The sequence below is a fragment of the Prosopis cineraria genome, unplaced genomic scaffold, assembly GCF_029017545.1.
Source record: "Prosopis cineraria cultivar Desert tree isolate PC_DT_omini unplaced genomic scaffold, ASM2901754v1 PC11, whole genome shotgun sequence".
Taxonomy (NCBI): Eukaryota; Viridiplantae; Streptophyta; class Magnoliopsida; order Fabales; family Fabaceae; genus Prosopis; species Prosopis cineraria.
The window spans coordinates 20,856,770-20,870,376 of NW_026555342.1; the positions used below are offsets into that span (position 1 = coordinate 20,856,770).

General features: G+C 32.5%; 1 protein-coding gene and 1 non-coding gene across 4 annotated transcripts; both read right to left on the reverse strand.

The window, feature by feature from the left end:
- Positions 1–1,372: 1,372 nt before the first annotated feature.
- On the reverse strand, positions 1,373–7,786 carry LOC129285203 (protein IQ-DOMAIN 9-like). Of its 3 annotated transcripts, XM_054920785.1 has the most exons (7): positions 7,532–7,786; positions 7,334–7,392; positions 5,707–5,795; positions 5,234–5,401; positions 2,310–2,537; positions 1,938–2,051; positions 1,373–1,829 (listed from the first exon to the last, which is right to left on the reverse strand). In XM_054920785.1, exons 3-7 carry the CDS (start codon positions 5,776–5,778, stop codon positions 1,536–1,538), a joined length of 876 nt encoding a protein of 291 aa, XP_054776760.1. In that variant the 5' UTR covers positions 5,779–5,795; positions 7,334–7,392; positions 7,532–7,786; the 3' UTR covers positions 1,373–1,535. The 3 variants fall into 3 exon arrangements, with proteins under 3 accessions (XP_054776760.1, XP_054776759.1, XP_054776758.1); XM_054920784.1 differs by lacking the exon at positions 7,532–7,786 and having other exon boundaries at positions 7,334–7,484; XM_054920783.1 differs by lacking the exons at positions 7,334–7,392; positions 7,532–7,786 and adding an exon at positions 5,981–6,059.
- A 297-nt stretch (positions 7,787–8,083) lies between these two features.
- On the reverse strand, positions 8,084–8,157 carry TRNAI-UAU (transfer RNA isoleucine (anticodon UAU)). The gene has a single exon. It is a non-coding gene; the product is annotated as a tRNA-Ile (tRNA).
- Positions 8,158–13,607: the final 5,450 nt, after the last annotated feature.

Genomic DNA, 13,607 nt, shown 5'->3' on the forward strand with positions numbered 1-13,607 from the left:
TTAAGTTTTTTTGAGCAATTTTCCCTTATTTTTACATTTAAAGCTTTTGAAGGGCTTTTAGAACCAGTTATTCATACACCTACTGTCAAAAGCTATTTTTAATTAGTTATTTTTAAAATAACTATTTTATTTTTTAAAAATAATTATTTTAAAAAAATTAACTATTTTTTATTTTTCAAGCTCCTAGAGGGCTTGTGGAACCAGTTACTCATACACCCGGTGCCAGAACTCAATATAATGGTAAATTATTTACAAAATGGACATTGACACGTACTTTTGGCACTTGTTCCAATTTAAACATTGCCGAAAGCAGTGCCGAAAGCACTTTTTTGTATTAGTGTATTTAGACGGCTCTGAGGATTTACAATTTACTTTCTTGTATTTACTATTTACAATTCCATTTATCTCGATTTCCAGCCTTGCATCTCAATTTTGTATTTATGAACAAATGATCTAAATATTGATTTCTCGTAAAAATTATTTGTTTAGTTTCAAGAATTTGCAGCCAACTCAATCTAATTTCCAACCCGATATACTTGAATTTGCAACTAGGTTTCCCATTTCATTTTCCAAGATTTCAACATTAAGTACATATCTCATTTGTTGTCTATTAGCAAAATCTCTTTGTTGCAAAGGATAATTAATTTCCTATTTAGCAAACTCCAATATAAATCAAATTGCTCTAACAAAAATAGTGTGTGGATTCCTCTTTTTGATGATGCTAGCTAGGCTAGCTGCACAATCATAACGCATTAAATTCCATAAAAGAGAAATTTTATTTTATTTTATTTATAGGAGTCCTTTAAGGGCTGTTTGAGCCTTATTAACAGCTCTATTCTTAATCTGAAACATAATGGAGCTCGTTTCTTTGCCCCAATCTGACCATCATCAACTAACTAAAAGAATTGCATTACTTTTCCCTTTTCCTAATTATAATTCTAATAATTGGATTTGATTGATTACATCTTAATTTGTTGATTTTGTTCTGGCTTAATTGATTCATGAGATTGCTTGAATTTGCTGGACTAATTTCAATTAAGTTCGTTTGTTTTTTCAATGATATTTCAGATTTATTTGTTCTCAAACGAAAATAACTAGCTGAAGACGTCCCTGAATGATACTCTTCCTTTAACAATACAAAAGTTTTTATTTTTATTTTTTTAAAATAAAAAATTAGATTCATATTAACTGCAAATGCAATGGCTGCAAGAATTTGTATGACATTAGCCGGGGGGGGGGGGGGGGGAACGAACTCTTCAGTTGACTCTTGGTCTGTTCTTTAAATATACATTATTGAGGAAGAAAATAGAAGAAACAAAAACCAACCAATAACACTCTAACGGTTTGAATTTCACCAGCTTCCATCTGTATGTGCAGAAGAAGGGAGTAAACCAATTTGAATAAATAAGATGCTTACTAGTGCTCTTCAGTTTTGGCTCTTCCCATGTGACATATGCTTTGTGTGTGTGTGTGTGTGCATTCTTTGTTAGCATCCAGAGTATTTATAGCTTTACTTCATGTAAAATCCAGAGTATTTATAGCTTTACTTCATGTGTCACAGTTTTCTCTATGTCTGAGTAAGACAATCTCCTAGCTTTTGGATTAGCCATTGTTGGCTTAACTGAAACAGCACTTTTAGATGTTGAAGAGTTCCTGTACTTTTGAACCTTGCTAGCTTGCTTAGTTTGAGACTTTCTAGGAGGTGTATTGCCAACACGGCTTTCCCATGGGCGAGCGGCGATCCAGCGGTCCTTCCAGCTCCAACCCCAGTTAGCTTTGTTAAGTTCATAATTTCCCAGCCCTTGGTTCTGTGTAGAATTGGATCTCCACTGTACATGAATGATTCATAAGATAAGCATGTGATTTATTTGAACTGAAGATGAATCTGGGGAAGCAAATTGATTATGAGACTCATTTTGTTAGATTAATTAACCTACTTGATGAGAAAAGGCATATGCAAGGGCTCTTTCCCGTTTTACTGCTGCTTCTTCTCTGTAATGTATCCTTGCAAGGATTTCCTCCATGGTTTCAGGGCCACCACACCATTCAACCTGTAAGTAAATATAGTTTAACTACTACGTTAACAGAGTAACTGAGTGGAAGGCAATGTCAGCATTATTAATTAGTTAATGATAAATCTTCTCAATGTCATCCAGATAATGGAAGTAAAAACTAATCTGTACAAAGTTAGCCAGTGAAATCTGTCGTTCAACATATCAATGTTGATGTGGAAAGAAAGAATTCCAGCATCCCATCGTTGAGAATATTTAGCTTAACAAGGCATTGGACTGCAAAGCAAGAAAAGTTACCTCTAGATCATGGAGCTCTGCCTCAAGTTTTTGTTGTGACTCTAGCTTCTTCCGTCTGATCCTGTCTTCTGTCACCATACAGATTCGGCGAGCTCTAATTTCACTCTGTACCTTGCTCCATTCATGAAGATAAGTTAAAGTTGTCTCAGCTTGCTTTTTAACAGAGTGACGTAGAGTCATGATCTTTAATTTTGCAAACCCTTTCAAACGACGCAGAGATTTTCTTGCCTAAAAGATGGAAAACAGCATTTCAGAACAAAAATCAACAGCTGAGAAATAACAGAACAGTAGGGACCAAGTTGATGCCCAACCCTATAGAGACATCATTGAGGAGGCCCATTCTGTTATAGGTAGTAATTGGGAAGTTTCAATTAACTTTATGTATAGGGAAGCTAACTGGGTTGCCTACTCTCCATCTAGGTTATCTCATAGACTTTTGTACTTTTGATTATCCAACACCTTGGGTAAAGAGGTGGTTGATGATGACAGAAGGCGAATTCACTAAGTAACCTCTTGCAATTTCTTTTTGATGAATATATGGATCAGTTTCAACTAAAAAAAAAAAAAACAGAGAGATAATAGAGGCCAATACTTGTGAATTAGCAGCACATATTACAAGAAATTAGAGCCGCAAGTTACGGCTGAGCCCTTTTAAGCCCGAAAGAATCTAGAGCCAGGCCACTACCCTAGAGTGTAAAATAATAATTCAAGCTTAAAAGGTAAAAAAGCCGTCCCTTTTAAGCCCTTTTATATTTTTTTAAAATTTTAATATTAAAAAAATTAAATACTACATTAATTTTAAAACCCTAACCTCATTTCATAGGGGCAAAGAAGAAATATATGAAAAGTTTAATATATTTGCCACTGTTGAGGCTCTATAAAGACAAAGATGAAATTATATTGATGTTGATGACAATGAAAATCATCAAGAATTCGTTAATGATGATAGCAAAGTTTGATTGTTATCGGTTTTGATTTTGTGATGATGTTTTTTATTAGATTTCAATTTGTTTTTATAGATTTAATGTCATGTGTGACAACTTTTTTGAGATTTTAAATGTTTTTTTAGATTTTTAAATTAAAGAATAAATATATATATATACGACCAAGGCCCTGAGGACCAGCCCAATTTAACAAAAATGGAGCACTGAGATTAGGGCTGTGCAAAAGTCTTCCAGTCCTGTCTGGTCCAGTCCAACCCGATATGGTCTCAGTCTTGTTCGGTCTGTATAGTCACTGGTCCTTCAGGACTAAAAAGACTAAAAGGACCAGACTATTTTTTCGGGTTGGACTGGACAAGAGACCAGGCATCCGGACCACTTGGTCCAGTCCAGTCCTATTAATTTTTTTATTATAATTGTAATTAATTTATTTTTGACAAATGTTTAAAGTGTAATTGATGCTAAGGAAATGATTGTATAAAGATTTATTAAGTTTGTTTCTAAATTGTTATTGTAATATAGTGTTGTTGAATTTTGTTGAGTACTGTTTTTGTTAAAGTTATAAATTTAAATAATTTAGACTATAACAGAAATATTTTTTTCTTATTGTTAGAAATTATTATGAATTTATTATTATTATAAGTGTTTTTACTATCTTAATTGAGTTTATTATGTTGGAATGGATCATTGCCTCTCATAGAATAAAAAGAAGGAAAAAAAGCTAAGTGAGTACTGGACTGACAGGACCAGTCTCCCAGTCCTATAGACCAAGTCTAGTCCTGTTAATTTTCGGGTTATCACTGGACAAGACTGGACTACGGGTTGTCTAACCCAATCTTTTTCATAAAAGAGACCGGACTTTGGGTTAGGGTGAAGTCCAGTGCCGTCCTGTCTTTTGTGCAGCTCTAACTGAGATATAATCAGACTTTACAAAGCCAACCTATTTTGGCCTTGGGCCTTCAAGGGCTAGTCTTAATTGATGCCTCTACAAGAAAGCATGCATGCATCTATGATATGTGAATATAAGGTGCTTGTGAATATTTATACACCATATATATATATATATATAAATATAATTTTCCATCTACATTTTGAAACAGATGTTACCATTCCAATTATCTAGGTGCAAGTGAATTCCTGAAATGATGGCCAAAAAGTTCCTTTCACTGAACTGCATTATTTTAACGATACTCCAACCCATCTTCACCGAGTAGATCTTTTCAAATTTATTGCTGAGGTAGGTCCAAAAGATGCCAATATGTGGGGTTGCTAATTATAATGACATTTCATGGCGCACCTAAAATGCATTATTTTTGCCCACCGTCAGTACTCTTGTGTGATTTCAATACTTAGATAAACATCAAAGATGAGTAAAAGGATTTAGATATTTTGCTTTATTGATGTTAAAAGCCACAGAAATGGTCCTGAATTCAAACCAGGCCACCTAGAGTAACCTTCGGGAGTAAGTATCTTCATTCTTGACTATGGCTTTGGGAGAACCTTCCAACTCTTAGTAGTGAGAAATTAAGATTCATGCTTGCTTGCCACAGTGCTGATGAAAAAAAAAAATAAAACAAACAAAACAAGAGGATATGTTTTTGATATATTCCAGTGGATATGTAAATTTCCAATTTCTTTTGTAATTTTTTTTTTTAAAAAGCCCATATCACTTATGATCCTAGTAGATGAGAAGGATCATTACATATTTTCTTTCAAAAGGAAGTGATATCAGCCTGCGTTGTATGACGCAGAAATATCAGATAGATTTATTTGATGTTGTTGTAATATCTTAGACCTAACCGTGAACCTACCTAGCTGGTACAACACAATGACATATCAAAAGGAATAATAATGAAAAATGAAAAAGGAAGGCATGATTACTAAGGATTGTGCTAATAATATAAATATATAATAATAAACTCAGGTTGGAAGTTCTACTATGTTTAAGAACTCCATTCTGCAAAAAATTACAACTTGACATACCTTATAAGCCCGATATGCTGTTTGGATTTTTGTTGCAGCAATTGTTTCAACTGAGACCCCAGGTAACACCAGACTTTCACTTTTAATACCATTCTCTACACCACTAAAACCTTTTCCTCTGTGATTGTTTGACTCCACTGCACTGAGTTTCCCTGAAGGTAGATCTCCCTGTCTCAAAGTGCAAGCAGATATGGACAGAAATTTTCTTCTTACAGCAGCCTCAGATACAAAATAAGTTTTACTTTTGCATCCTAAATATTGATAAAGTGACTCACATGCTTATTTTAAACAACAACGTTCATTGTCCCAAATATGAAATGCATCATGCCCAAACTCAAATTAACTTGTTTTTTTCAATACATAACTCTGCTTTTTAATCAATGGCAATGAATCACCAGATTTAGACAAAATATTGCTCATTTCAGAAAATATGGCAATGGCGAAGTTCAAGATTGACAGGAAGCACGAGATACCTTTGCTTTCTTTGAACTACCTTTTGACTTTCCTAAGCAAATCATTGTCTTAAAACAATTGCATGAACCCATTCTTGATGTGAGGAGTCCTGCGGCATTTAAAATGAACATAATACTCAGTAATCACTTACAAGTTGAAGTTTTTTAAAATCTGGTCAGCTGGCCCAAAAATGCCACAACTGACCTGTTCAAACAAAAGAAAACACAATTGAAGTTCCTGTATTCTTTATTAATCTACTCATTTATTTTATTTCATTAAATTAAAGCCTTATACCTGCTTCTTCAAACATATCCCTGAGGATTACATTAGTGTAAGAGATAGAATATTCTTGTGTAATTTAAGTTATTTATGATCAAGTCCAAATGTTTGTGTCTGCTGCCCTGTGTACATGATGCATTGTGTTATAACTGTACACATAAACAAGCAAATTCATATACATAATATTAATACATATTTTACTTCATGCATAAATACAGAAATGCAAACATATCCACATAACCACATAGATATATTATATCTCAGAGTCTTCCATCATAACAATGGCATGTTATCTTGATTCTTGTACCTAGAAAAGAAACCTAACTCACAACTAGATTTTATTATCAATTACATTAAGATCAAAGAAGCATACTCCAGTCAACCTATAGCATGGTATGTAAAATGTTAACAATTCTAAGCTATCTAGGTTGATAGAGCTGATACCAAAATGCATCCAATTTATTCTGTATGTGCTACAAGAAGAACCCCTATTGAAGAAGAATACAGAATTAGAAGATGAAAGATGATTGAGAGATAGGATGAATCACAGAGGAATGCCATTCCATTCACTCTATTCACTTTTGTCCACATGTATAATTAACTACAATCATTATACACATGGTTCATAACAATTCCACCCGAGTAACTAATCTCTAACCACTCTTGACATTCTTCACTTCACACTTCACCTAAGTCTCTGACTCCCATCTCAGAAACCAAGTACTGATTTTGTCTTCTACTTAAGGATTTTTGTCAATATGTCTGCTAAGTGCTCTTTGGTTCTATCAAATGGATTCTAGATCACATCTTTGTGAACTTCCTTTTCAAAATGACAATCCATCCCTATATGTTTTGTCTTTTCATGGAACACAAGAACAAGACCTGTAGCTGCTCTAATACCACGGAGTGAAGTAGAAGATGAAACAAGAAAATGAAATATGATCAAGAGAGAAGAAGAAGAAGAACAGACGAATATCACTGCCTTCACTCTGTTGACTCTAATTCTGTACACGTGTAATTAGCTACTCTCCTTGTACAGTCGTACATGGTTCATAACAGTTACACTTGAATAACTAATCTCCAATTACTCTTAAGACTTAACGTCCTTCACTTCACAAGAACAACAGTAATTGTCCAGCCAGCTGAAATATATAAAAGATGTCTAAACAACTACACCGCATCTCCTTCCACATCAAATCCACATGGTAATCCATCTACAGAACCACAAAACAATCGAGCAATAGTTCAACTACTGAAAACAGAGGAAGCCTCAAATTCTTATCAGTCATCAAGATGCTAATATTCCCAAAATAACAAAGAATCTAAAGACCGCGAGAGAACACAAAACTGCATCTGGGTTTGACATACCAGAGAAGAAGCCAGAAAGTACCCAAGGCAAGAGGAACCTGCTCCCAAAGTTGAGCAACCTAGATTTCGTACGAAAAAGGAGTAGGACAATGATATCAGCAGAAGTAAATTGGAAGGAAAGCCCAGACGAGAGAGAGAGAGAATAAAAAACGAAACGTAAAAGTTCGGTGAACAATGTGGACTGCCATGGCCCAATACCAGCTTTAATTTTCCCATTTGAGATGTGTAGTAGGGAAAGAAAGAGACTTTGCGCATCTGAAGAAGACAAGACGACTGCTGATTGGAGAGCGGAGTGGTCGAGCGTATAAAAACGCCGTAGATGGTTGAATTTGAAGAATTCAACAAAGAGAGAGTACAGCGACAGCAGAACGAACCGTGGCAACATCGTGTTGGCAATGGGTTGCTTTCCTTCGTTTCTGGGTGTTGTTTTAGATTGACGAATATGTACCGAGGAAATGAAAATTTTCCTCCTGAATACTTACATGTTTTAGGGGGCAAGATCAAAACTGTAGAGTCTTCATTAATTAACTGTAGTGAACAGATGGGGGGGTTGTCAATGCGATTGGGTTCCGCTACAGGCAGGAATACTCCAAGTTTGTGCAGCCGCCCGCCACGTGGGCCGTAGGCGCGTGTCTGACTCGGGTAGTGATTATTGGTTCAGGAATAGTCTAAGTTTTTGACGTCGCCACGTGGGCGATGGTGCGTGTCTGATTTGGGGAGTACTGATTGGTCCAGAAATTATAAAATATATGGTCCCGGCGGGGCTCGAACCCGCGACCTTCGGCTCATAAGACCAACGCTCTAACCAACTGAGCTACGGGACCTTGATATCTGTAAAATTTCTATAAAATAAATAATCATAATTCTGCACTTAGAGCAACTCTCCTTTATATTTATATTTTTTATTTTTAAAAACTGTTTTGTAATATAATTTTTAAAATTATTTTTTAAAAAAATAAAATAAAATTTTTTAATAGTTTTAGAATTAAAAAATAAATTGATCATGATGATTATAAGCAGCTAATAATAGTAATTTACGATAAAAATTTATCAAAATAACTGTAATTTGCAATGATCAAATATATAGTATTTTAAAAATAAGAAAAATAAAATAAAAATAACTTAAAAGTATCTATTTTTTATTTTTAAAAATAAAAAATATTTTTTAAAAACAGAAAAAAAATAATCCCTAAGATATTCCATTAAAATTTAATTACCTCTTTATCAATATGGTATTTAATATGTCATGATGATTCAAAAAAAATATTTTGAATATAATTGCCTAATTATTTTTCACTTAGTACTGTCCCAAATGAGATGGATTTACTTTTTTTTTTATATTAATTTTGATTCATATTGATGATAGATGTTGCTATTTAAAAACTCAATCAAACCCCACTTGTATATATATAGAGATTTGGTAGCATATTTAATAGTTGCTGCAATTCTTCACAAATTAACATGCATTCCACAGTCATATCGTCCTGTATTACACACACACACACACACATGTACGTATGTATATGTATATGTAAAATATTCATTTATCTATTTTGCATGCAATTCTCTTTTTTTCTCCATAATTATTAAGCTATAATATATATATATATATATATATTCAATTAACATATTGCCGATTATATCAAATTCAATCTATATATATTATAGCTAAAAATGTAAGTTATATACATATACACACACACACATATTAGCTGGTGGAAATGTCACGTTTAATGTTAAAAATTCTTAAAATTTGTTATCTTCATTTATACCCTTAACCTTGAGTGCTATTGAATTAAAGAAATCCATGTTTACACAAGTAAATCATGAAATCCAATAAAGACACAGCTAGGTGGCCCAAAAAAATAAATAAATAAAGACTTCTCGGTTTATGTATTTTTCTTTAACAGAATAATATGCCTTTTTTTGTGAAAATAATAATATGCCTTTTAGTAATAAACACATGATGTCAAAAAGTAAAATAACCTTTACGGTGCTCAAAGACTTAATTAAGTTAATATAATTTGTTGAAAAGACCCATACTCCCATATTCCTCCTAGAATATATATGATTTGACTGTGCAAAAAAGAATGTTAATCACGATTACGATATGTATATAATTAGTAAGACCAAGAATAAGCATCCATCTAAGGAATTATATACCTTAACAATGACACTAAGGACTTGTTTGGTTTCAATTACGTACCCTCTACTAATATAATGCCAGTGCAATACAATGTAACGTAATATTATGATGAATTTGTATGGTATGCTATTAGCCATGGGTTAGTTTTTATAGCTAATACTTCCTTCGTTCTAAATTATATTATACTTTTAAAAAAGTTTCTTTGTTTCAAAATATAATTAAGATAATTTGGATAAATTCATATTTAATTAAATGCACTAATTCTAATATTACTCTTTTTTCTCTATAATTAATTTCCATTCCTTTTCTTTTCAATATATTAAATGATGGATATTTTTTAAAGTTTATATTTTTATTTTAAAAAGATGAGATTGTTGAGTGTATTTAATGAAATTTATTGATATGTGAAATTTTGTTTGAAAGTGTCTCATAATTTGGGATGGAGGGACCAAGTAGGTAGAAAAACGAAAAGACCAAAATATCCCATCCAAACAAAATTTCCCCTCCTAAATCCTCTCTTCTTTCCTCAATGAATTCAGCAGCGGCTCTTGTTTAATTATTAAATGGGGATAAATGGTTTGATTAATATAATTATCACGTTCTCTTTAATATCTGTTGGAAACTTTACAATATTTTCAAAAATTACTAATTCATTGATTAAATCATCAAGTTATCGAAAAACGTGATAATTTGCCAAAAAATTCTGCATAATTTTTTTTGCCACTAAGCAACTCTATGTCATTGAAGACATATTAAATTATACTCTCTTTATCTTAAATTATAAGACACTTTTGAAGAAATTTTTCTGTCACAAAATATAAGATACTTTGGAAAGATTAAGATTTCATTAAATATACTAATTTCAATATCACCCTTTCTATCTCTATAATTAATTTGTATCCCTTCTCTTTTCAATGTACTAAATTATGAGTATTTTTAAAAGTTTATATTTTTATTTTGAAAAAATAAAGTTGTTAAATGTATTTAATAAGGTTTATTGATATGTGAGATTTTATTTAAAAGTTCTTATAATTTAGGATGGAGAGAGTAGTTTTTTTGCTCACCCTTCTTGAATTTTGTACATTGAAATTTGTATGATCATCGACTCATTAATCAGTATGCACTAGCAGTTTAGCAGTTCAAAATAATAGTTTAAATTTAAATTAGAAAATAACTGTGTACACCATCAATTTTTGATAAAGTAGAAAAATGTTTTTAGCCATTGAAGAAGAAAGAAGGAGAAGAAAAAGAAGAAGAAATTAAATAAATTTGAAGCCTATAAAACTAAAGAAAAAAGTACAAGTTCAGGCAAAAAGAAAAAAAAATGAGAGAAAATGAGAGAAAAAAGTAGTAAAAAGAATATTAAAATATAACAGAAATTTCACACATAAAAATTAGAAGATAGATCATAAATATACAAGTTTAAGAAATATCTAAATTAAATGACTTAAGTTATTTTGACAAAATATATTATTCTTGAGTATACTCAACATAGGAAATCTAATATGGAGAGCCATATCTTATGCTACAAAACTTCAACATACAAGACTGATAGAACCCAAGTTCTACCTAATAAAGTGTTTATATATTTGGGATTAACTTTTCATATATTTTAGTTAAGTTTTCTAGGAATTTAACATATATACTTTCACAAATTCTAGAATTGCGACCAAGCCACAGATAGAAGCAAGACAAGAGGACGAGGGCAGAAAGACGAACATCAACATATTCGGGACCAGAGATAAATATCCACACCGTTGTATGTATAGGTGACTTCATGGCGGGATCACTCGCAGATGAAGCGAGCCAAAAATGAACCAAATGAAGTTTGGTTTACGATAGGCACGCGTTTCCCACACTGAAAATAAGAGAATATACATATATATTTAGAATTATGAAGTTCAATAGTGAACCTGTGAGTTACACCAGATTATAGTGAACCTGTGAGTTAACCAGATTATTTTTCTATGCGAGAACGGAGATACCATTTGAACCTGGTTCAGGCTCACAACAAATTCATTTATTGGAAGAGAAGAGAGAAGAGAATTAAGGAGAGAAGTTTTTCGTTTTGGAGATATTCCTGATAGATATCTGATATGGCTTTATGCGTCCCATGTATGACTCCCACCCTATAGTCCACAATTTAGGAAGAGAGAAATATTATTCTTAAATGCCCACCTAAATTATACTTCAAAACTCAGATTTCCTTTGTATTCTGATCAAGCCTCATTCTCTCATTAGGCTTATGTATATGGGCCTAATATGTCAAGGTTAACCCAACATATATATTAAAGGCTTAAAAGATAAAATATGATACATTTGGAGAAAAAAAGATAAAATCACAACTACTCATAACCACTTAATCACATTTACATATTCACTCGTTCCAAATATTTGGAGCTCGCAGGTGCATGTTCATCGAGGCTGAGAATGATATTATTGAAGATTCTTTATATATGAATTATTGTTTTTTTACCCCTTAATTTTTTCTATGAACAGTATTCATGATTCGGGATGTTAGAACAATATTCATGAGTTTTATTATTTGTTCCTACTGAAGAAGATTATGTATAATGATGTATCATGTACCAAACGAACATAATCCCTTATTATAAGAATCACGGGCTAGCCTTCTAATTACCTTACTTATCGGCGTGAAAGTAAGGCTCGGAGGCATACGTACACTAAGCTCGCAATCCATCTTTAACAGACTTCGCAATTGCCCATAACTTCCATTAATGTTGTATGGTAAGGAGCATTATAGTCTTTTCAATATTATTTTATTTGATAAAAATAAAATTAAGAATAACTTGTTTTGCATAGTCTAATAAACAAAATTACATATATAATAGTCATTACACCACATCAAAATTGCACTGTATTACATTTCTTTATCATATTGATGACCAAGCGGACCTAACATTGTGTTGGCGTAAAATGGGTGAGTTATCACCTCACGCACACTAGGCATGTTGTGGATTCCCAAAGTTTTTTATCTTAATTTCTTTGGATCATCGAGACTAAACCACTCTGTGGGGCCCAAGTCATTCAAGAAATCAAAATACATTGATGAAGGAAATGGGATGACTAAATGTCCTAAAAGCTGTGTCTAATCCTCAAATGATCTAAAGTAACTAAATCACAAAGTTCTCAAACAGTACTACAAAATAGACTTTTCACGTTATATTTTTAAAGTTTTTCACTTCATAATTGGAGGGGACATTATATTGAAAGACTTAAAATAATAGCTTATTCATATTACAAATGCTTATGATGTGAAAAACTATAAATTAAATCACATCCCCTTTAATAATGGGGGAGGTGGTTTCTACAAAATTTACGTCCCCATTTTGCTAAATGGAGATGTGGTTTTCAGACAAACCATGTTCTCCCTTATAGGAGGTGGGCATGGTTTATAAAGAAACCACATCCCTCTTTAGTAAGAAGGACATGATTTCTCATTCCATAGCTGACAAATTGAGAAACCATGTCCCCCTCTAATAAGGGGGACTTGGTTTCTTTGAGAAACCACGTCCTCCTTTCAGATATGTAGTACAAAATTCAATAGCTTCTTCTGCCACATATCATTCAACAATTGATACTTCAAGCTTGTATGGGTTCTTAGAATACCCTTTTAAGATTTTCATGTATTGCTCGAATGAGTACATCCATTTTAGATAAATAGGACTACAAAATCTTATTTCCCTAACCAAATGAATTATTAAATGCACATAATGTCAAAAAATGCTAGATCAAAGTTCATTTTTAATTGGCATAAAATAATATACCCCTCATTTTTCAATTCATCCAACTTGTCAGGATCTATGACTTTGTTGCATATAGCATTGAAAAACATACATAATTTAGTTATAGTACATTTCACATAATCTTTCATAATCTCCCAAATAGCCACTAGTAAAAGTTATGCATCAACACATGACAATCATGAGACTTCAAACCTATTAACTTCAAATTACTCATTAAGACAAGTCTTCTAACATTAGAAGAACACCCTTACAGTACCTTAATAGCATGCAAACGTCCACATAAACTTCTTTTCTTCTCTTTAGATAATGTGTGTGCCGTTGGGGTAAATAAACTTTCTTCCCCTCTTTTTGTTTTGCATGT